Genomic DNA, 25,056 nt, shown 5'->3' on the forward strand with positions numbered 1-25,056 from the left:
CAGATAAATAGATAGTTAGATAGAAAGTAGGATAGATAGATAGCCAAATAAGTAGACAGATAGAAAAGATAGGGAGGTAATATTATATACATATATGATATGATTTTTGTTTATATATAATGTAAAACAACTTTTAAATTATCGTTTTGACAATTTTGATATCTAAAAAAAGGAAATTTAACCTTTAATATCAACTTTATAGTTTGTTTGTATAAATGTACAGCCACTTCAATTTTGAACATTTCTTTTTTTTCAAAGTTAACAAGATCAAAAAGAATTGTATTAAAGAAATACTGGGATATGAAAATAGAAGAAAATTGAATTTTTACAAATTTTGCTGTTTTCTTTATACATTTTTGGCGAAGATATGAGTTCGATTCCTTGCTCTAAATCATCTCCAGCACCGAGTAAGGAAAAATATTTCTGGTAAATAAAAAAACCAAATTAATTACCTTGTAAAGTTAGAAATGTTGAAATATTATGCAGAGAGGGAAGGGACATTGTACTGTAAATTACACTGGTACCCAAAGTTTAATCATCTTACTATCTTGTTCGTTGGCTAAAAAATGTGGCTACTTTTGTAAAATTATTTCCGTTCCAAATTTGTGTCCCAACTATTCAACCAATAATTTTGATCTAAAGTAGAGGTGTTTTTGTTTATAATCATTACGGATGTATAAATGTATTGTCTATTGTCTTATCCATTGATCCCTGATATTTGCAATTTCGATATTACTTGATATTCAGGAAGGAAGGGGAACATATGTGCTGTTTATTACACTAGTCCCCAAAGTTTTTAATAACGTTTTCCTTATTCGTTGGCTCAATAACTATTTAGGAATTTGGATTGGTTGATTCAGTAAAGTGAATGTCCAAACCACAAATTGTATATCATCTTCGGGGATGTACATCAATTTACCGGCCATTGTCTTATCCCTTGATATTTATAAAATATGCTTGCGCAAATTGACAAATAAATATTTTAATCTATTGAAATCGTTTCATTTATAAAGGTATTTTGAAGGTTTGAATTTGATTGTTGATGATTTTTTCGTAAACGCCCGTTTCCTTGTAAGTATCAATAATTTATACATAATATTTTATATTGACTTTGATGAGTTCAAAATACATAAATGTAATTGGTTAGTTTTTTTCTTCAATTATCATGATTAGAGCAAAACCAGAATTGGAAAATTATTTTAAAATATAAGTTTAAATGTATCATTATATCTGTTACCATATGTAAACCCCTTTTTTTTTGGGGGGGGGGGAGGTAAAGTTTGAAATAGTTATGATTTTAACTTTAAGAAATGATCAATATCATTCAAGCTATTTGAATAATGACATGTGATGTCGATAATATAATAACAAAGACCACTTTCATTTCATGCTGAAAATTCAATATATTTTAACGATAATATCTTTTCAAATAAAAATTGTCATTTATTTCTCAACATTTCATGCCATATAATTAGAAAGTAAATGATGTCAAAATAGTGATCGTTAAAAATTGTATGTGGAATTATTTGTTTCAGTTTTGATTCATTTTGTTTTTATTTTAGAATGTGCATACAGTGTCAGTGTGAGAAGATCAGTACTCTTGGAGATTGTTACTACTGTGTCTCAGGTATGATCAGTACTCTTGGAGATTGTTACTACTGTGTCTCAGGTATGATCAGTACTCTTGGAGATTGTTACTACTGTGTCTCAGGTATGATCAGTACTCTTGGAGATTGTTACTACTGTGTCTCAGGTATGATCAGTACTCTTGGAGATTGTTACTACTGTGTCTCAGGTATGATCAGTACTCTTGGAGATTGTTACTACTGTGTCTCAGGTATGATTATCCATAGTTGTTACTACTGTGTCTCAGGTATGATTATTCATAGTTGTTACTACTGTGTCTCAGGTATGATTATCTATAGTTGTTACTACTGTGTCTCAGGTATGATTATTCATAGTTGTTACTACTGTGTCTCAGGTATGATTATTCATAGTTGTTACTACTGTGTCTCAGGTATGATTATCCATAGTTGTTACTACTGTGTCTCAGGTATGATTATTCATAGTTGTTACTACTGTGTCTCAGGTATGATTATTCATAGTTGTTACTACTGTGTCTCAGGTATGATTATTCATAGTTGTTACTACTGTGTCTCAGGTATGATTATCTATAGTTGTTACTACTGTGTCTCAGGTATAATTATTCATAGTTGTTACTACTGTGTCTCAGGTATGATTATTCATAGTTGTTACTACTGTGTCTCAGGTATGATTATCCATAGTTGTTACTACTGTGTCTCAGGTATGATTATTCATAGTTGTTACTACTGTGTCTCAGGTATGATTATTCATAGTTGTTACTACTGTGTCTCAGGTATGATTATCCATAGTTGTTACTACTGTGTCTCAGGTATGATTATTCATAGTTGTTACTACTGTGTCTCAGGTATGATTATCCATAGTTGTTACTGAAAAAGTTACCTAAGACAATAGCGCAGCTATGGAAGCACCCTTAGCAGTACACATAATGACATTTCACACACTCTAAAAAATAAGAACAGATTAAGTAATATTTTAAACCCCAGACTATATTTATAATCTGCAAATAGAAAGACATATCTTTAAACTCTTATTTACACAAAATATAATAAATAAACAATAATAGTAATATTTGGTATCGGTGCTTGGTATAGTTTCATATGTGTTCTTCATAGGGAAGCCTCCTACTGGTCACGGTGAAACTCTTCCTACACACCTCACTTTGGAATGGTTCATACTTGGTATCATAAGTCCTATAAAAAGACATTATATAAAACTTAACACTAATATAAAATTATCTCTTGATTTCTGTGTTTGTGATTGTTTTCATTTGCCCAACTGAGATTTAATGTTTGCGCTTGCTGAGTTTCTTGAGCTTCTTTTCATTCCTAGCCAGTTCACACGCTTTCAGTACATTGTTGTACAACTTGTTTACCCTCTGTACCTCAGCTTTCTCATTCTCATACTTGTCATTCACTTGTTCCAGCTTATCAAGTAACTGTTCACACTCCTCCTGTTTATTAGTAGCGATGTCCTTCCAATAACGAGTGGCTGCTCTTTCCTTGATAATGGTCTCATCTTTCTTAGCTCTTTCCTTCTTTAGTGCCTTGATTTTTTCATCAGCAACAGTCAACATCCTCTCACTCTCTTTTATCTTATCTCTCGCTAGCTCTAACAATTCTGTAGTCTTGTCATCATCATCAGTATCACTCTCAATAGAATTTTCTTTCTCTTCAGCCTTCTCTTTGGATGTTTCTTTAACTTTTTCAACAGAATCCTTGCTTTCTTTGTTGCTCTCCTTTAATTTCCGCCAGATTGGCACTGGTTTAGCCTCTTCCTTGAAGATAGGATCATCATCAGTATCTGCCTCCATTGCCTCAGCATCCTCAAAGACGGATTCCTCATCGCTGGCCTCAACTACTTCAATTTCTCTAATTCCTTCTTCCACTTGGTCAATAAGGTATTCATTCCCATTGTCCTTTCCTTCAGCATCCGTGCTCCAGACTGGTTTCTCATCTGACCTGTTTGTCAAAAACTTGAGTGATTCGAATATTCCTTCCCTGCAGCCAATATTCCAAAGATCCCCATGTTCTCTAAAAACATGCCATTTTCTCCATCCTGGCATCCTTAGGTTTGAGTACTGAAGCCTTCTTGTCCTTCTTTCTCCTCCTGTAGATCTCGGTCTCCCCCTATTTTCTTCAATTAGTTGGTACATAAACTCGTCGTCATAATAACCAACTGTTTGATCCAATGGTGGCGGCACCACTTTTTGAGTGGTTCTTCCTCTCCCTTTGTAAGAATGAGCTCCGAATGCTGTATCAAATACCTTTATCACCGTTTTCACCACGTGCTCCTGGCCTTCGTAGCTAAGAACTTTCCCTAGTCCTATTCCCAACTGGTGATCAGCCCACATCCCTGGTCTTGTTCTCAAAGATTGGTCTAGTTTCGATTTTTGACTCATTACACTTCGATGCAGATTTACACGAGGTATCTGCATGTCCTCGTTGATCCTGTGCGCCTCCCGGTTGAAGATTCCAATGGCTCCCCATACTCTTTCCTCTGCAGGAGGAAACCAGCATGTTGAAAACGCCAGCTTGTTGAGTGATTGCTTGGCGACTAAATCTCTTATGTCTCTCATATGCTGGATAAGTACTTGGACATCAACGTGCCCAATAAATTTTTGAAAGACTTGCACAATTATGTGCTTCTCCACATTTTGGTCAATCACTGCATCTTTAATCACCTGCACGGCGGTGGCTAGATCATAATTGGCAAGGCTAAGCCAACGCTTACCCAACTTTTCCTCATCCCACAGCTCTTCTAGAACTTTGAAGCTAGAGATCATTAGATCCAGCACTTTGTGGTTGAACTTGGAGTTAACAGACGGCATGATTAATTTCGAATTGGTCTGAAATAAAAAAATCTCCTTTTGGTATTTTTATTGATTTATCTACAAATCAAAAAAAAATTTTTAAAACTGTTTGCAATGTTTGGGCTAATAATAAAAACTAATTACTTTTCTGCTTCTTTAAAAACGAGGCCCTATCGATGTCGTTTCTTATAGTAAGCAAGCCTTTTTGATATGTTTAATAAGAATTAAATTAATTTTTGATATGTTTAGTGAATGTTATATGCGGTTAAAAAATATTTTTGGTATGTTTAAAGATATGCAAAACAAACTTATTAGAAATTAAAATCAACTTTGGTATTGCTGTAAAAAAAAACTTTTTACGAGTAACTTTAAGTACAATTAACTATATTAACGTCGATAAAAACTTAAATTGTCACTACGTACATGTATTTTAAAACTATTTTTACTAATTATTTATGATTTTCACTGTGTCTTTATAGACTTTTATGGAAATAAAAAATGTGAGAAAATGAAAATTGTCTGCACATTGAACGTAATATGGCCTTTCTTGAATTCACCCGCTATACGCGCCATCTTGGAAATTTCTTGAAACAAAGTTGCCAAAACTTCAATGAACACTATACCACACTAATTCACGGCGCTTCTGTTTGCGATTTTGAATTCTTTGTTTTTGCCTTGTTGCATTTTTCTACAATAAATTGCTTTTTAATTTGATGATGAGTTTGTTTGTCATTTTCTTGATTTTTATGATTTTTATTTGAATTTTTCTACATGTTTTGTGTTGTTTTTGTGATTTTTTATTGAATTTTTATTACTTATATACTAAATATGTACAAAATTTTGGTATTGATGACAATTTTAATTGCTCTTTTTATGTATTCCTCATATTTATCTTGCATTTATGATTGAGTTCATCAATTCTCTTGGAATTTTTCCGTTCTCAAGTACATCCATGATAGGTATCTTATTAACTGATCGTTTCGTGAGTATGTCCGCCAACATGCTCTTACCAGGAACCCAAATGACCTGTGTTACTCTTCCATCCTCTATCATGTCTTTAATCATTGCTATGTCAGCCCTTAGCATTCTCTCTCCAACTTCCGACTCAGAGTAAACAGCTTTCCTAGCTGATTCATTGTCTGTTATGGCTTTCACAGGCATGTCAGCTTCGCCGTTAGTCATCTCCTTGATCATAGTTTTTATAGCCAGAGCTGCATCAATACCTGAGTATAGACTCAATGTTTCCGCTCCTAAGGTGCTATGCACTTTCCTTTTAATCTTTCCACTTCTCCACTCTATAGGAGCGCAATTGCCAGATCTTATATTGACTATAAGCACAAAGTATCCTCCACAGCTATCGGTATTGTTGTTCAGGTTTCTAAATGCTGCATCAGTAAAAACCCATACTTCACAGTCCTTGTAATCTCCTATATCTGATGTTTTGACTTCGACGTTTAGCTTCTTAAGTCTAGCTGCTACATTTTTTGCTTGTATTAGATCTGCTACCAGGCCTCCTTTGAATTTGGTTGATAGTTCGATTGTTTCGAAACTAAGATCTGGTCTTGTAGATCGCTGAGCCCAGTTGACTATCCCTGTCAGTTGGCGTAATAGCGTCAACTCCTCTTGGTTCATCTCTCTCTTTCTGTCCTTAAGTTGTTTTAGATCAACACTTGGTATTTGTACATTCTGGGTGTACTTCTCTTGGTCTACCTTAATGCAGTCTCTTTCTTGCCTTATCCTGAAACCTGTGTAAAGAAAGTTTCTTGACTCTGACTTTCCTACTTTGAATATTGATAGTATTTGTGGCATGATAGTGTTTGTGAAAAACTGATCTCCTGCATGCAGGAAATCATCAACATGCAAAGCTATGAATCCAATTAACTTGTTATCTTTTATAAAATAAAATACTCCTTTGTCACAGAAAGACTTTTTGAAGCCCATTGCTTTCAATTTGTTGAGTACTTTGAAGTACCACTGTCTACTGGCATCCTTTAGCCCATACAAACACTTGTTCAATTTCATGAGTTTTCCAGGCATATTTGCTTCTTTTGGTGGTTTTATGTATACGTCTCTATCTAGTTGGTTACCTTGTAAGAACGCTGAAGTTATATCTGTTGTTGAAATATCCCAACCATATTTACAAGCTAATGCAAGAAGTAGTCTTACTGAATGTTTTTGTACTGTAGGGCTATCAGTTGGAAAGTCTCCCTCTTCTTGAAATCCTCTTGCTGTTAGCCTTGCTCTTACTTCATCTCCTTTCTCTGTAAGCACCCATGTTGTAGTAATCCTATCTTGACCATTGTCATCCACAACGTCGTATGTATCGAAAGCTTTAAGTTTATCAAGCTCCACTAGTTTTGCTGCTAAACATGCTGGTGAGTCTCTTAGCTCTTTTGGTATCAGTACAGCAAGCACTTCTTCAGTGACTAGTAATGCAATGCTTTCTTCTTCATCTTCATATCGTATCTTCTTGTTATCATTTTCCTTGATAAAGATTGTTTTGCCATAATCTAACTTTATTGTTATGAGTGCTTCGTCCTCTTCAGTTCTGTCATTATCATATTTCACTTCTCTCCTCGACATTTCATCATGAGATACCTGCCCATTGTCAAGCTGAATGTTATACCATCCTGCGTGCTTACCTCCAACCTTACCTCCATGACCCAGTACTATTCCCTTTTCCCATTTTCCGTTTTCTAGGATTTCTATTCGGTCATTTTTCTTCAGAACCATGGCTGCATTTGCTATTGTTCCGTCTTGATTAATCTCCGGTTCTGGTTTTTGGTAAGCTTTCTTTCTCTTGACTCCACCTTGTCTGTGATCATTCTCCATTGTGTTCATGTTTTGTGTTTCCATTCTTATATTCACATTTGGTGTCGCTTCTATATTGTTAGGTTGATTGTTGTCTATCTCGTTCAACATTCCTTCCATATTATCATCAATGTCGTTGTTCTCGTCATCTTCTTGTATATTCTCATCCATTCTTAACGAATTTATGTCTGGTTGAGGATCTTTTTCAGTATTGACTTCATTTGCTTGTTTTTCCACTTGATCTCTGATCTGTCTCCTAGTCTTGATATTTGAAATCTCGTTTTTCTCATTGTTGTTATCATGCTGTTCTTCTGCCTTTTCTCTTTCTCTGATGTCATTTGCTAATCCATCTCCAGCTTTTGTTATCCTGTTAGCACTCACTCTGTAATATGCTGAGCCCATTCTTATGAATATTACCTTGCTATCTTGGAATATAACCTTTGCTGGACCTCTCCATGTGTCTTCACCCTCTTTCTTAAAGTAAACTATGTCACCTTTCTCATATAGTTGGTCTGCTACTCTGATTTTTGCTCTGAGAGCTCTTCTCAGTCTATCACAACGCTCATTCTTGGTATAGGCTACTCTAGCAGCATGCATGGCTTCAAGTGTTTCCAACAAGGACTTACTCTTGGTCGGTTCTTCTAGCGCAGCTGGAGGATCTTCAAGTATATTTGGAAGTCTTGATTGTCTTCCAAAAACTAGTTGGTGGGGTGAGAATCCTCGTACATTTGACATTGCATTGACTGCTGTCACTGCCCACGCTAGTGCTACCTCTAAACTCATGTTAGGGAAATCTCTTTTGACTATTACTACGACAGAATCTGTAGTTCCATGATTCTTTTCTATTGTCCCATTCTGATAGGGGGAGTTAGCCCCTGTTGTCAGATGGACGATGTCAAAAGCTGCTAATAGCTCTCTCATTTTGTCATTACAGAACTCTGTGCCATTGTCAGTGATAATTTTGTTTACTTTTCCAAATATTGGAAACCATTTGGTTGTCATTGCTTTGACAATTGTCTCAGGTTCTTTGTTATGGATCACTGTGGCTACTTGGTATCTTGTGAAGGTGTCTATCATGTAAAGTATGTAAATGCCTTTGTTTTTATCCCATACTTTGAGATCTAGGCCTAGTACTTCTCCAAAATCACTTGATATAGGTGGAGCTACTGCTGGTCTGTCTGGCGTCCTGCGCCTCAATATGCATCCCTCACACTTGTCCATGATTTTATCAATTATTTGTGAAAAATTCTCTTTCCATTTGCCAGCCTCTTTAAGAATGGTCACAAATTGTTTCTTATTACGATGTGCGAATTGCAAATGCAATTTGTTCAAGGCTTTGTACAGTGCCTTTTCATCATCATTTTCTAGTTCTGTAATGTGGATTTCATCGTTACCCTTAACCTCACTGATCAGATCTATTGTGTAATGTCCTGCTGCAGTTGTGTTTAAGGTGAGAGGTTTTCCGTTTATGGTTCCCTTGTCGTTTTTCATATCTAAAGCTATACCAAGCCTTTTCATTTCTCCTTTTGAAATCAGTAGGGGGATATCAGAACTGATTATGTCGACCTCTATTAGATTTTCTTCACCTGCAATCCTCACTGGTAATTTGTACTTTGTTGTTGCTTTCAACTTTCCTTGATTGCCAAAAATGAACTGTCTTTTGCTTTCCATTGGTCCAATTGTTTTATTTTTCAACTCTTTCGGTAATGTTTCCAGGTATATTTTTACCCATTTTTCACCTGCTACATTCGCTGTACAACAAGTGTCTAGTGCACCCTTGTTTAATGCTTCAGCTGTAAATGTACTCAAATCTTCTTGATTATCCGCACAGTAAATTGAACAGAATACCCCTTCTCCTTCTTGGCTAGACTCGGTTTCTGTATCAGATACATCGCTTGGCATCTCTAACAATACTTTTTCTTGTTGTTTTGTTTCTTGATTTGTTACATATACAGTTTGGTATTTTTGCTTTTGTCTATTTTCAATAGCATCTGGACAATCTATTATAAGGTGTGTGATAGCTTTACATCCTTTGCATTTCATTGGTTTTCCATTTGGTCCTGGAGGATTCGTTCTTTTCTTCATCTTCATCTTCTTATCTTGGTTTCCAGTGTTGCTGTGTGTATTTTGCGTATTCTTGTACTTTTTCTTATTTTGGTATCGATTTTGCCCTTTTTGGTATTGTTTGTTATGCTTTGGTGGCTTCCAGCCTTTCGCTATGTACGCTTCATCTTGTTTTTGAATGTCGTCTTCGGTTTTGGAATTTGTTAATAATACATCTTTATTGGTATTATTATTCTCTAATTTTGAGAAAATTTCACGCATTTTCTGCTTAACGGTTGAATATCTTTTGTTATCGCCTTCTGTAACGTTTGCTACGGTTCGAATCATCATAAATTCTGTACTGGATAAATCCGCCGTAATCATTAAGTCCATTGCTAAAACCTTATCATTTGGATTATTTATGCCTAGTTGTTTGGCTTTTTGTAGCATTTTATCATATTCAATGACGTACTCATGAACTGTTTGCCCTGGTTTTCGGCGTATTGTTTTGATATCGCTATACGTTTGATATAGTTGTTCGTCCGTATCTATAAAAATTCGCCCTTTTAAAAATTTGAGCACTTCTTCAACCCCCGCTTCATTGTTTGTTAAAGTGCTTAGTTTTACTTCTTTGTAAAGATCTTCTCTTAATGTCGCCCCAAAACGCTTCGAAGAGACAGGAATATCACACGCCAAGACATATCCCTGTTTAGATTTTGGTATATCTGTTATATCCGACCACGCGCGGACTGCATCTAACCAACATTCAAAATCTTGAAAATCCTCTATATAAGGGAGTGGTATCGAATTACGCCCCACGTTTTTCTCTCTTTCACCTCTTTCATCTGACATTTTTATATCTGGGGTTTTGTTTTTGATATCGTTAAGACCGCTATCTGTTTTGATATCGTTGTTAAGACCGCTATCTTCAATATTACTTTTATTTATAAGACCGCTATCTTTACTGTTTTTCTTATCATCGAGACCGCTATCTCTCTCTTCCTTATCCATATACTTTTTTTCTTCGCTCTACCCTTAGTATGTTTTAGCGTTTTTGTTTGGTATATTTAACGTTTTTAACTGCCGTTATTGAGATCTTAACTGAGATCCAAACGTCCTTGGAAGTATTAATGAGATGTGATTCTATGTCCTGAAATGTGTGCTTAGGGGAGGGTAGATCGTTACAGAAGATCTGCTGCCATTGAAAAAGTTACCTAAGACAATAGCGCAGCTATGGAAGCACCCTTAGCAGTACACATAATGACATTTCACACACTCTAAAAAATAAGAACAGATTAAGTAATATTTTAAACCCCAGACTATATTTATAATCTGCAAATAGAAAGACATATCTTTAAACTCTTATTTACACAAAATATAATAAATAAACAATAATAGTAATATTTGGTATCGGTGCTTGGTATAGTTTCATATGTGTTCTTCATAGGGAAGCCTCCTACTGGTCACGGTGAAACTCTTCCTACACACCTCACTTTGGAATGGTTCATACTTGGTATCATAAGTCCTATAAAAAGACATTATATAAAACTTAACAGTTACTACTGTGTCTCAGGTATGATTATTCATAGTTGTTACTACTGTGTCTTAGGTATGATTATCCATAGTTGTTACTACTGTGTCTCAGGTATGATTATTCATAGTTGTTACTACTGTGTCTCAGGTATGATTATTCATAGTTGTTACTACTGTGTCTCAGGTATGATTATCTATAGTTGTTACTACTGTGTCTCAGGTATGATTATTCATAGTTGTTACTACTGTGTCTCAGGTATGATTATCCATAGTTGTTACTACTGTGTCTCAGGTATGATTATCCATAGTTGTTACTACTGTGTCTCAGGTATGATTATTCATAGTTGTTACTACTGTGTCTCAGGTATGATTATCTATAGTTGTTACTACTGTGTCTCAGGTATGATTATTCATAGTTGTTACTACTGTGTCTCAGGTATGATTATTCATAGTTGTTACTACTGTGTCTCAGGTATGATTATTCATAGTTGTTACTACTGTGTCTCAGGTATGATTATCCATAGTTGTTACTACTGTGTCTCAGGTATGATTATTCATAGTTGTTACTACTGTGTCTTAGGTATGATTATCCATAGTTGTTACTACTGTGTCTCAGGTATGATTATCCATAGTTGTTACTACTGTGTCTCAGGTATGATTATTCATAGTTGTTACTACTGTGTCTCAGGTATGATTATCTATAGTTGTTACTACTGTGTCTCAGGTATGATTATCCATAGTTGTTACTACTGTGTCTCAGGTATGATTATCCATAGTTGTTACTACTGTGTCTCAGGTATGATTATTCATAGTTGTTACTACTGTGTCTCAGGTATGATTATTCATAGTTTTTACTACTGTGTCTTAGGTATGATTATCCATAGTTGTTACTACTGTGTCTCAGGTATGATTATCCATAGTTGTTACTACTGTGTCTCAGGTATGATTATTCATAGTTGTTACTACTGTGTCTCAGGTATGATTATCTATAGTTGTTACTACTGTGTCTCAGGTATGATTATCCATAGTTGTTACTACTGTGTCTCAGGTATGATTATCCATAGTTGTTACTACTGTGTCTCAGGTATGATTATTCATAGTTGTTACTACTGTGTCTCAGGTATGATTATCCATAGTTGTTACTACTGTGTCTCAGGTATGATTATTCATAGTTGTTACTACTGTGTCTTAGGTATGATTATCCATAGTTGTTACTACTGTGTCTCAGGTATGATTATCCATAGTTGTTACTACTGTGTCTCAGGTATGATTATTCATAGTTGTTACTACTGTGTCTCAGGTATGATTATCTATAGTTGTTACTACTGTGTCTCAGGTATGATTATCCATAGTTGTTACTACTGTTTCTCAGGTATGATTATTCATAGTTGTTACTACTGTGTCTCAGGTATGATTATCTATAGTTGTTACTACTGTGTCTCAGGTAATATTATTCATACTTGTTACTACTGTGTCTCAGGTATGATTATCTATAGTTGTTACTACTGTGTCTCAGGTATGATTATCCATAGTTGTTACTACTGTGTCTCAGGTATGATTATTCATAGTTGTTACTACTGTGTCTCAGGTATGATTATCTATAGTTGTTACTACTGTGTCTCAGGTATGATTATCCATAGTTGTTACTACTGTGTCTCAGGTATGATTATTCATAGTTGTTACTACTGTGTTTTAGGTATGATTATCCATAGTTGTTACTACTGTGTCTCAGGTATGATTATCCATAGTTGTTACTACTGTGTCTCAGGTATGATTATCTATAGTTGTTACTACTGTGTCTCAGGTATGATTATCCATAGTTCAGAGGAGCCAAATCTCTCATTTTCTGTTCAAAATCTGGGGTATTAAACTAAGTAACACACATCAGACAGATCTTTGAATGCACGTCCTTTGTCTGAGAAGTTGTAACTGTGAATTGTAATAAGTTGCGCCTGTTTAGGGACCAGGCATTCCCCCTACTTACGCACCTTACAAAGCAGCAATAGGAACCATTTTTTAACTTCTTTAATTATGACGCAGTGTCGGGCCGAGAATTTAACATATGACCTCCCTAACTTGGAGCGGATGCGCTACCTGTCGGGCTACACACACACACACACACACCTGTCTGGCTAGGGTCGCGGGGCATGACTCATAATCCATAGTTTATTAGTGTTAAGAATAAAATCTTACTGGAGAAATATAAGACACTCTGGGTATTATCCTCTTAGAGATATTTTTGCATATTGACATAAAACGATACAAACAAACAGACAAACAGAAGCCACAATCATCATTCGAATGAACAGAAATTGATTTTGACAAATAGAATCATACACAAAGTTAAAAAGAAATTATTTATTTTACAACCTTTATTTATTTGAAACTACAGAAAATATGATAGAAAATCTTATGGAAATATTTTGCTTCCGGCCAAAACAATTTTGTTTGAAAACAAAATATTTTACTTTTCAATATATTGGATATAAATATAAACTAGAAGTGGATTTTAAAGAAAATTTATAATATTGTGAAACTTCCCTAAAATCGGGAACTCGATCATTCCATTAGTTCTTGAAATTCTAAAGTAAAAAAAATACTTTAATAATAGAATAGACAGATAGAGATCTAATAACAAATTTTGAATCATAATGTGGAGTATTTTCTTTCAGGATTCTTAATATTTTTATACATATAAAATTGGAGTATCAGACTCATACATTGTCAAAATGTTAGCGATGTAAATTTGATAATAAATAATTGTAGAAAAGATTCGTAAATGAAAATGATAACATAAAAAAGCAATTAGTTAGGTTTTAAAAATATTTCTAATCTATAAACAATTTTTTTTCTTTGGTTAACTAGTAAAAAAATTTGTGTAATCATTTTTTTGTATTTATTTAGGATGCCCAGAGCCGACTGTAAGACACGCGTCCAACTGTGTAGAGATGGGACTAGAAATGATAAAGGTAAATTATTTTTAAAACATTTTCTCTCAAGCAAATATTTAGTAGTCATCGGGTAATCATTATTTAGAAAACTATTATCAAATGCTTTTATAAAATCAAACTAACATTTATATGAATTATTTTAGGCAATCAAAGATTTTGATGAAGACTGTAATGAAAGTGTTAATATGAGAGTTGGTAAGTTTTTTTAGTATCGCTTCGAAACCGATTAATATCCGATGGATTAGAACCACCGGTTCTCAGTCATACTGAAAAATTATGTAAAGCATCGTATTATTAACAACTTTTCGGCATCTCGGGGCTTATTTTATTGGTATAATTGTACATTTTATATCCACGGAAGGCTGTTTATAATACGAAGCGATTAATAACTAATAATTATGAATGAATTATGGGGGTGACGACGTAAATAAGGGACTGAAAGAATATATCCATAATAACATTAATTTGAAAGTAGAAAATATCAGTTTACCATAACCAATGACAAGTGTTCCTTTATCCTCCTGCTATTGGTGGAATCTGACAGTTTGTCTCTTTAGTAACTCTATTATATATTGTTATATTTTCAGTAATTTAATTTCGAGCAAATGATTCATATTATAAGATTTGGTTCATTTGTAAATAATGCCAAAGGCACGGGCTAAAAAACTGGTTTTAATCGAATAATTGTACATTTTTAAATTCTTAGAAAATTTAATATAACACGAAGTTAGACATAATTTTTCATTATGGACGAGAACCGGTTCTAATCCACCGGATATTAATCGGCTTCGAAGGGACATAATATTTTGTTTCGATCTTAAGAATTGCATGCTTAATTTCGCCATTAAACACGTACATTAATTTTTGTAAAAAATGAACAAAAAAGATTTGGGAAAGATTTTAATTTTGTTTCACAAATGCTTTCAAAACTTGATTAATGATATTTTATCTTTTAAATCTTTAATAATATATCAAAAAACTCTTTTCTTTTATAGATTGCGATAATGCGAATCTTATCGTGTGTCAGTTACAAAAAATAAATGAACATTATTTTTAAAAAGTATGCTATGATTTATGATATCTGAGATATTTTTTTTTAAATCTCCCTTATATTTTCACTTGACACTTGAAATATTTCATATGTCAATATGTCAATATCAAAATCGCAAGTGCCAAGTGCAAATATATTGACTGGCCTCATACTTCTAGTAAAACCACACTTTTCTTCTGCATTAGCAGCCTTCCACTTTCATGTCGTTCCTTATATTTGCATTCGGCGAGAAAAGGCGAAAAAAATCGGCGGAAGCGGCGGTTTCGCCGCCGTTTCTTCACAGTTCCATAGTATACCTATTTAAAGCAACTCTCATGTCAAATCTCAGAGCTGTAACTCTTTATTTAGTTGAGTTTCTTTGACTTTTAGTTTTGGTTTCAAAAAGTGTCACTTCCGCCTCCCCCCTTTATCCATAATTAAAATCCAAATTATTCATGAAAGGTTATTTTTTGAATATATTAAAATGCAGCAATCAAGGAATATTGCACTTGTAGAAAAAATAAATTCACCACTTAAAAACATAATTAGATTAGAAAAGAAAGGCAGAGGAAAGTTTTAAAAGTCACACAGACACGATATCTAATAGAGTAGATTCGTTAATTACCTATTACCTATTTTGGGCGGGATTCTTCTTCGATTTCAAGTAATGACCTAGAGAAACCAAATGCATCATCCTCTTTTAATGGGATGCAATAATCTTTTGCCTACTGGTGGATATTAGGTATTAAGCAATATTAAACAAACTGCCAACTTTTTGATTGCACGACCTTTGTCTGAGAAGTAAAAACTGTGCATGGTAATGAGCTGCGCCTGTTTTAGGCCAAGGCATTCCCCTTACTCTAACTATTAATGTTGCGCACCTGACATATATAGTAGCAGTAGGAACAATTTTTAACGTCTTTAGTTATGATTCGGTGTTAATCCAATTTTTAAACCTATCACCTCTCCGACAACAAGCGGATGCGCAACGTGTTAAACCACGATCGCTGGTAATGAGTAGATTAATAAATAGAATAATTGTTCATTTACAACTAAATTTTTTCCTGTTTTCCTGTCATTTAAATGTATGTAAATTTTGTGTGAGTAAATGACATATTTAGAAGGTATAATCTCAACATTACATTGGTAATTTACATTTTAAATCAATAATTTTAATCAAAATTTAACTTTATACATTATACGAAAATATAAGAAGTTAACTCACAAACAAAATATGATGTTTTTTTTGTATATTTGGACATTACAAATTGTTTGAAGCATGTTTGCTCTTTTCAGATGTCAATGTAAAACTTAAGTTTAAAATGAAATTGTATAATTAAAAGGATTTTTACAAATATTTTGGAGCTATAGAAATAATATTCATAGATATTTAGGAAGATTTAAAAGATGAAAATATGTATATTTATATAATGTAAGCTTTCCACAACAGGTTTTCTGTTTATACATTTATCTTACTCATTATTTACCTATCTACTATATATCTGTAGGTATTCTTAATGGTTGGTTTTATTTTTATATTTGGTTCAACTATCTATCTATCTTTCTATCTAGGTATTCATACTGGTACAGTTCTCTGTGGAATAGTTGGAAAGAAAATATTTAAATTTGACGTATGGTCAAATGATGTAACACTAGCAAACAAGTAAGTTTATTTTCATTGTAACTCAGCTTTTAAAACTATTTATCTATCTGTCTATCTATTTATCTACCTATCTATCTATCTATCTATCTATCTATCTATCTATCTATCTATCTATCTATCTATCTATCTATCTATCTATCTATCTATCTATCTATCTATCTATCTATCTATCTATCTATCTATCTATCTATCTATCTATCTATCTATCTATCTATCTATCTATCTATCTATCTATCTATCTATCTATCTATCTATCTATCTATCTATCTATCTATCTATCTATCTATCTATCTATCTATCTATCTATCTATCTATCTATCTATCTATCTATCTATCTATCTATCTATCTATCTATCTATCTATCTATCTATCTATCTATCTATCTATCTATCTATCTATCTATCTATCTATCTATCTATCTATCTATCTATCTATCTATCTATCTATCTATCTATCTATCTATCTATCTATCTATCTATCTATCTATCTATCTATCTATCTATCTATCTATCTATCTATCTATATCTATCTATCTATCTAGAATGGAGTCTACTGGAGAGCCCGGACGGGTACATATAAGTAATGCTACCTATGCTTTCCTAAAAGATGATTACTATGTTGAACAGGCAGAAGAATATAAAGGTAAGTTTTTTAGTATAATTTTTGAGGTGGAATACTCAACCGAAATAGAAGATGCAGGTGCTAATTTGAAGTTGCACTGACGACTTTGAGACTGGTCTATTCATTACAAGTATAAACTTAAACAAAAGTAGTTGAAAGCCTTTATATTTTTAACTAATCCCTTTAATTTTTTTTTGTCATTTCATACTATTAATTTGGGTAAAACGTCTAGATGGGGGATTAATTACCATCCCATATAAATTTCAAACCGGGAAAATATTTCGCCCTCCCTCCAACTTTAATTATAACCCCCCCTTCACCCCCCCCCCCATTCCAAAAAAAAGATTGAATGATCTTGGCACAGAAAATAATTGATTTTTTTTAGCCTCTTAGCAGCCATATATCTACGAAAATATAAAATAAAATTTAATTATAGAAAATAATTAATTTCTAAGGTATTTTCTAATTATTTAGAAATGAAAACATATTTTATAACTGGAAGAAAACCTTCTGCTGTTCAATTAAGGTTTGTTATTTGTGTACCGCAGCTACTCTATAACTAGGGAATGTTCTATCCCTCTCTCTTTTTTCTTTTCTTTCTTTCTTTTTCTTTCTCCCTCTTTTATTTTTCCAGCATTATTCCTCTTTTTTACATTACTTTTTCGAAACCTTTACATTCATTTTATTTCAAATATTGAACGTAATGTATTTTTTCTCTTTTGCTGCAGAAATCAAAAAGTAAATTTGTTTCAGTAAGGACACGGCGAAAAAGTCAATTGAGCTATAAATCAACATTTCCTCTTTTTTCATCTTTCCTATCTAATTTATTTTATAATATGTATTCGAACAAAAAATATGTTGTAATGACCTATCTCTTTCCCCCTAGTTTTTACGTCATAGGCAATGTAACTGTCCTTCACAGGGAATAGATATAAATGTTCGGGAAATATCAAGTAGATGAAAAGGTTTGGATCATCTACTTGATGGTAGCTTTTTGATCTTCGTCTTCCCTTTACTATAGTTTGTTTCCATACTTTTCTCATTAGATACTCATCTGTCAAATTTTATCTTTTTCATAGCCCCCATCTCTCATTTTCATATTAGTAGCGAAGCTCCTTTATAACAAAGGTACGGATAAATGTATGTATGTTCGTCCTCTGGTACTTCTGACAGACCTTCCTGTCAGTTGGACTCATGCTAGTCTAAGCTACTATAGGTACGCTTGTAGTGTGAGGTAGTCCCTTTAGATTATTTACTATCTATATTCTATACATTCTAGACTCTTAATGATATAAGCAAAGTCTAGACTCTACAGTATTTTGTATTATTACAAAATTTAACCAATTACAGTTGCGATCTTTTGAATATTATAATCCTTGTTAACTCTTGTACGTGTGTTTAACGTTAATGAGATATTTGTGTAAGATATATTGAAAACCTCTCAATATATCGACCAGGGAAAGAGGATAAAATTTTTTTAAAAAGATTCGCCTGACAAAAACAGTTTCTTTTAATCAATACTAGCGGCTACGCCCCCTAGAGGCCTCTAGGGACACGTAAAATTGTTTCTTCTTCAATCTATTTTAAAATCATCTATTTGCAAAAAAAATATTTTTTTTTTTCTCTAATAGATGGTATTAGTTATGTTTTAGCCAATTGCAAAAATGTCCGGTTTTTTTGTTGATTTCTCTGGGGAGGGTGGTGGTACCCTATTATAAGGATTATTAGTAGCACAGCTAATCTATACCAAGAATGTATTATTAGTTAAAACGTATAAACGTTTTGTTATGAAAGGTATATTTCTTTAAAAATAAGTAAACTTAGGCAAATTGTTGTAAATAAAGGACAACAAAATGAAATATCGCACGCCAATGATGAGAAATTAACTGAAAGAAAAACAAAATTATACACTGGATATTAATACAAAAAAGTTACTTAAATCATTTTTTTCTCTATTTTTAGGGAGGAGAAATTAAAGAAGCCAAAGAAAGTGACAGAAAATAATAATTCTAGAAAGGTAAAAATAAAATAAAAAACTTGTTCATTTATCCTAATTTAAAAACTTGCATATATTTAATAGTATTATTACTGCATACGCGTGTTTATTTGTAACTTTTATTTTTTGTGACGTTGATTTGCTTCGCTAACCGTGGGGACAGCGGAAAGTATCATGTTTGACTGCATAAAAATACGTCTATTATCTATCTCTTTTTTAGGGGTTTAATTCCCCACTTCTTCTCTAATCCTTTTCTTTTAGACGCATTTTTAAAACGTCACACATGAAACTTTCCGCTGTCCCCTACTCGTGGATACAGTTGCTCTTGTATTGATTAAAAAGTTCTCTATAGGTATAAAAGAGAATTCTAAATTTAAATATTTTTACTGATAATGTTTGTTCAATCGATATTATATTATTCACAAATTGCAAAGAACTGCAAAAAAAACTTGAGAAACAGGGATCACTTTTAATATGTTATACCTGTCTATTATCTGTTGGGACTGTTGATAATAAACATAACACAAAAAACTTACTTCCCAATCCCAACTAATGCATACAGCAAATATCTTGATTGCACAACCTTTGTCTGGAAGTCCTAACTGGTGATTAGTTACGCCAAGTTATTCCACCTTCTCTCACTATTGATGTCGTGCGCCTGACATATCAGATACAACTTTAAACTCGGGTTAGGACGAGATTCGAACCCATTACTTACCCAACAATGAGCAGATGTATTACGCTACTCATATGGGTTTTAGCATTAACCTCTTAGGTCTTTTTTTAAAAACGTAAAGTTCCTATAAAAAAATGACGTAATACTGGCTGGCCATTGGACAATTAAAATATGTAATGATCTATCACTGGTCATATGTATTGTATGACGTCATTTTTATAGGCACCATAAAGAGCTTGTAAGAATGTTGAACATCCCACATACAACATTTTTATTGTACGACCTTTGTGTGGAAATATATCTGAATGAATTGGAAATGTATCTGTATGAATCGAAATGTATCTGTATGAATTGGAAATGTATCTGTATGAATTGGAAATGTATCTGTATGAATTGGAAATGTATCTGTATGAATTGGAAATGTATCTGTATGAATTGGAAATGTATCTGTATGAATTGGAAATATATCTGAATGAATTGGAAATGTATCTGTATGAATTGGAAATGTATCTGTATTAATTGGAAATGTATCTGTATGAATTGAAAATGTATCTGTATGAAATGAAAATGTATCTGTATGAATTGGAAATGTATCTGTATGAATTGGAAATGTATCTGTATGAACTGGAAATGTATCTGTATGAATTGGAAATGTATCTGTATGAATTGGAAATGTATCTGTATGAATTGAAAATGTATCTGTATGAATTGAAAATGTATCTGTATGAATTGGAAATGTATCTGTATGAATTGGAAATGTATCTGTATGAAATGGAAATGTATCTGTATGAATTGGAAATGTATCTGTATGAATTGGAAATGTATCTGTATGAATTGGAAATGTATCTGTATGAATTGGAAATGTATCTGTATGAAATGGAAATGTATCTGTATGAATTGGAAATGTATCTGTATGAATTGGAAATGTATCTGTATGAATTGGAAATGTATCTGTATGAATTAGAAATGTATCTGTATGAATTGGAAACAAGTTCCGCTTGTTTAGGAGTTAACGTATTTTTTCATATTCTTACTATTATGGTGACACTTCTGAAGAAGTAGACAATATTCTTATTATCTTTGTTGTGACGTGGTGTTGTGTAGACTTGAGTATCACTTTTTCATCGAGACAATTCGGGTTATTTGACTTAGTTTAATTAATTTTCCTTACCAATAATATTTTTGTTGAATACTTGTACTTTTATTAAAAATGCTTATGTTACAAAAATCTATGAAATGAAGAGTTACAATTATGTAATTGAAATATTATTCAATGCTACTCTTTAGTCAAACTACATATAAATATGAAATTTAAAGGGAAATATTAATATTATTATAGAAAATATATATCATGCCAGGGATCTAAAAAGATAAGAAAATGGTCAATAAATCATGTACATTCCCCAATGATTATACACAAAATTATCATTTTTGTGGCTTTAGATTGGTGGTTGAAACGTTATTATAAAACTTTGGGACTAGTGTAATATATAGCCCATTGTCCCCTCTCTCTTTGAATTATCCACTAAAAGATATAATCCATAGAATTCTTACATAGCTTCCAAGACGGTAGTATTACAAATCCCAATAAATCAAATGTCTATAAAAACGCCAAACAGACTACATAATTTTTAGAATAATAATATCGATAACTGGTTGAAAAGTTATGGCAACTTAACTGTACGGAAAAACTGTATGTAGTATTGAAATAATTTTAAACTAGCGGCTACCACCTAGAATCCTCTAGGGCCAATTAATGTGGGAGCTCATCGAATTAAATATATAACTGACTATATTGATTCTCATTTCCCAATATATTATGAGATAAAAAGGTAAATAACCTGGCCCAAACATACATATTCAATAATTGAATAAAGGTTTTCATCTGAATAGAATTTTAGGCATATTATAAGATTTTATTTTTCGTATTTTTTTCCATTTTTAGATATATTTCATTATCATATACCTATAAGAAAAATATCTTAGTATGTAATTTTCTATTTTAATGTATATGAAATATATAGTCTTTTTTATTATTCATGGTTTCCTTTTAGATGTATATGAAGGACATTCAGCCAAATGGAACCAAATCACTCCCAATCTTAGGTAACAAAACTTTACAGTTCCACAAAATATAAAAAATGGTTGTGTAGATAACTATGATGTACTGTACTTTCCGATGCATTTCAAAAAGATTGTTTAAAAATGATATGATAATTATTGAATTTAAAGGTATCTATTTACAATATTTCAAAATATTTATCAACTTAAAAAGGCAAAAATATTTGAAAATAAAGCATATAATATAGTTCTACTCCACTGTTCTCTTCAATCTAATTTATTGGTTGCTAATTAAGGACCCATTTTTAAAAATAAATATAAAATCATTAATTACATTATCTTTTCTTGATTTTGTTTTGTTTTTAATTTTTGTAGTTCCTTTGCTTTAGTCTGAGTTATTCCTTTCCATTTGAGTTTCATCATTACTCCAATTTTATATTCATAATAGAATCAATTTATCAATGATACCAACACATTTTTCAAATACGACGCTTTCCTATTATAAGGGTAAGTCTGGCGGTACGTAATTGTTTGTTAATTTAGTCAAATTTAGCCATTACACTTTTTATAAAAATTAAAATGGGGTATTCCTGTCCAGTTTTTTGTTTAGGAATGAATATTTCTTACCCGAGGGAATAAATGATGGACCGATAGGTCATCATATATTCACACCTTATTGATTTGACAACCCCTTAAATAGTGGATGTAAATATTCATTTATTTACCGGAGGTAGTCATTTATTTCCTGGAGGTAGTCATTTTTAGAAGATTTTTAATTTTTTTTGGGAAGATTTTAGAATTTTTATTAATTATTAAAAGAAACTTGATATCAGGGATATAAATTATCATAGCCGGGAAATAAATGAAAATTAAAAACCAAAATTAAACCACATTTTAGCATAAAAAAATGAGTTTTTTGTTTAAATGAGAATGATCTTCTTGTCCAGTTTTTTGTTTAGAAATGAATATTTCTTACCCGAGGGAATAAATGATGGACCGATAGGTCATCATTTATTCATTTAAACAAAAAAACTCATTTTTTTATGCTAAAATGTGGTTTAATTGATGACCTATCGGTCCATCATTTATTCCCTCGGGTAAGAAATATTTATTCCTGAACAAAAAACTGGACAGGAATACCCCATTTAAAACCATCATTTGCCTTTTTTAAATCTATCTCAGTACTCAGATTCATCAAATGGTGATTCCTATGACAATAGTAACATTTTCTATTTTTTCACCTGCAAGCCCAAATTTTAAAAAATCTTAAAGACAAATTAAAAAATCTGCTAATTAAATTGTAAAAATTTTCCTATTTAGAAGAAGGAGAGGGGGAAGGAAAAGTGATCAACAAATTGTACAAATTTATGCGGCAAAGGTAATTTATTTAATTATATCTTTTTGTCATTTTACCTTACTATGATAGAATATAAAAAAAGTTAATCAAATAGTTAAATAGAAAAGTTTAATATAGATTGAGAAACTATATTGTCTTATTATTAAATTGTGTTTATATGAGAAAAAAATCTATGGTATATGTATGTATAAAATGGTCCAAAATATTTCTTCTTGTTAGAATTTAAACTATGAAATTGTATATTTAAAACGGCATAAGATTTTAAATTTAATATAACTGTGCACTACTTTTTACTATTCAAACAAAAATTGCCGGTTTCTTGACATCGCCTATTAAGGAGCGTTTCGACTTATTTTCACAGTAGTTATTCTCCTATTTCTAGCCCCTGCTGGGCAATCGTAACATTAACTAACCTAAAATACATATCAAGAGCTACAGTAAAAATAATACGAAACGCCCCTTAAGAGGGAATGACACGAAACCGACAATACCTGAAAGATCTTTTACTTCTTTTGTATTTTATAATGTGTATTTTTTTGCTTTGTATCACTGTGTTTGTAAACTAACAACATTTTGCATGGTTTTCCATTTTGGGTTTAGAATAATGAAAATAAAGAGACATGGGACAATCAAAGATTTATGTTTCTATAATTAAAATTGCAAAGAGGGGGGGAGTAATTTTTTTAAGTTTATAGGAAAGGAAGGAAAGGGACCCATTCTATTTAGCGTTTGTAATTTATTGGGATAAAAAAATGTTTTTTATTCTTAACTTAATCCTAAATACCTATAAAAATTATTATGAAAGTTTAAAGCATATGTAACGGACAGTTATAGACAGCTTTCTTTATAGAAAAGCTTCGCATCTCTTGGGAACTGGTTCTTCTGATTTAATTTGAATGCATTTTATACCAGACTAGACCCTTATATCATCAGGGATAAATATATAAAGGACTCTATGAGAAATATTTATTCTTTGTCCATAGCCTCTTTGCTTACAAAGGGTCGAGGGAATGAAAAATAACATAATACTTATGAGAAATTGTTATCATATATTTCCTATTAAATTTATTTCAATTTATTATTGGGATAGGTTGAATTGGTTAGTTGAGGCTAATTGTAGTATCTAATGTGAGACCCATACAATTATATAAAGGTTACAATATCCTGCCCGTATTGTCCATATAACTGAATTATATATAAATTAGTTTGACCTTCTGTCTTAATAATAAATCTCTACCCTTTTCTTTTCTTTTATTTCATTTTCTAATTTATCTTATCGACAGCGCAGCTTTTATATAAATTTAAACTTATTGTTTTGGAAGAGTTTTATTATTTTAGCTCATACAAGGGTTTAGATTTTGTTCAGGGTGAACGAAAAATAATTTGAGAAATGCCTAAAGTTTTTTGTAGATAACAAGATGACAACATCCATAATAGTGAAGCTCTGAAACGGTAGGACAAACGAACATTAACTTTTCAGAACTGAATAAGCATAATATAAATGTTAAGTTTTGACAAATTTGCAAGTAAATTTGTTGCAAACTGTTAAATACAGGATACTATTGGAAATACTTACATTTTTAGGACTTCATTAAAGAGATGCTTCGCTTATAATATGGTAATTTGTTGTCCTTCGAATCAGTAATCCAAAACTCATATATATATTGGATAATCATATCACATAAAAAAATGTATCAAAAAGTTAAAAACCCAATATTTCTTGTAAAGCTTCCAAAAAACGGAGAACTTAAACAGTACAATAATTATATATTCCAAAATATTTTCAATTGATTTTTCAATGTTTTTTTTTGTTGGATGTTTTAGTTTTATAACTGTTCTCCAATGAGTGTGCCTTCACTCCTGCATCATATCATACCCGCATGGTTGCACGTATTCGCAA

General features: G+C 32.2%; 1 protein-coding gene across 2 annotated transcripts in view; it reads left to right on the forward strand.

The window, feature by feature from the left end:
* Positions 1–25,056, forward strand: part of LOC145319131 (adenylate cyclase type 9-like) — a 123,893-nt gene that overhangs the window by 94,172 nt on the left and 4,665 nt on the right. For both annotated transcript variants that reach the window (XM_080160993.1, XM_080160994.1), the window contains exons 17-25: positions 1,563–1,627; positions 13,706–13,770; positions 13,896–13,947; positions 16,355–16,445; positions 16,987–17,087; positions 17,541–17,592; positions 19,029–19,083; positions 21,793–21,844; positions 23,120–23,177. In XM_080160993.1, the coding sequence (XP_080017119.1) occupies positions 1,563–1,627; positions 13,706–13,770; positions 13,896–13,947; positions 16,355–16,445; positions 16,987–17,087; positions 17,541–17,592; positions 19,029–19,083; positions 21,793–21,844; positions 23,120–23,177 (591 nt within the window). The remainder of the gene's footprint in view (positions 1–1,562; positions 1,628–13,705; positions 13,771–13,895; positions 13,948–16,354; positions 16,446–16,986; positions 17,088–17,540; positions 17,593–19,028; positions 19,084–21,792; positions 21,845–23,119; positions 23,178–25,056) is intronic.

Source organism: Acartia tonsa, chromosome 5 (assembly GCF_053477335.1).
Source record: "Acartia tonsa isolate MP-2025a chromosome 5, ASM5347733v1, whole genome shotgun sequence".
In the NCBI taxonomy this organism is placed as follows: Eukaryota; Metazoa; Arthropoda; class Copepoda; order Calanoida; family Acartiidae; genus Acartia; species Acartia tonsa.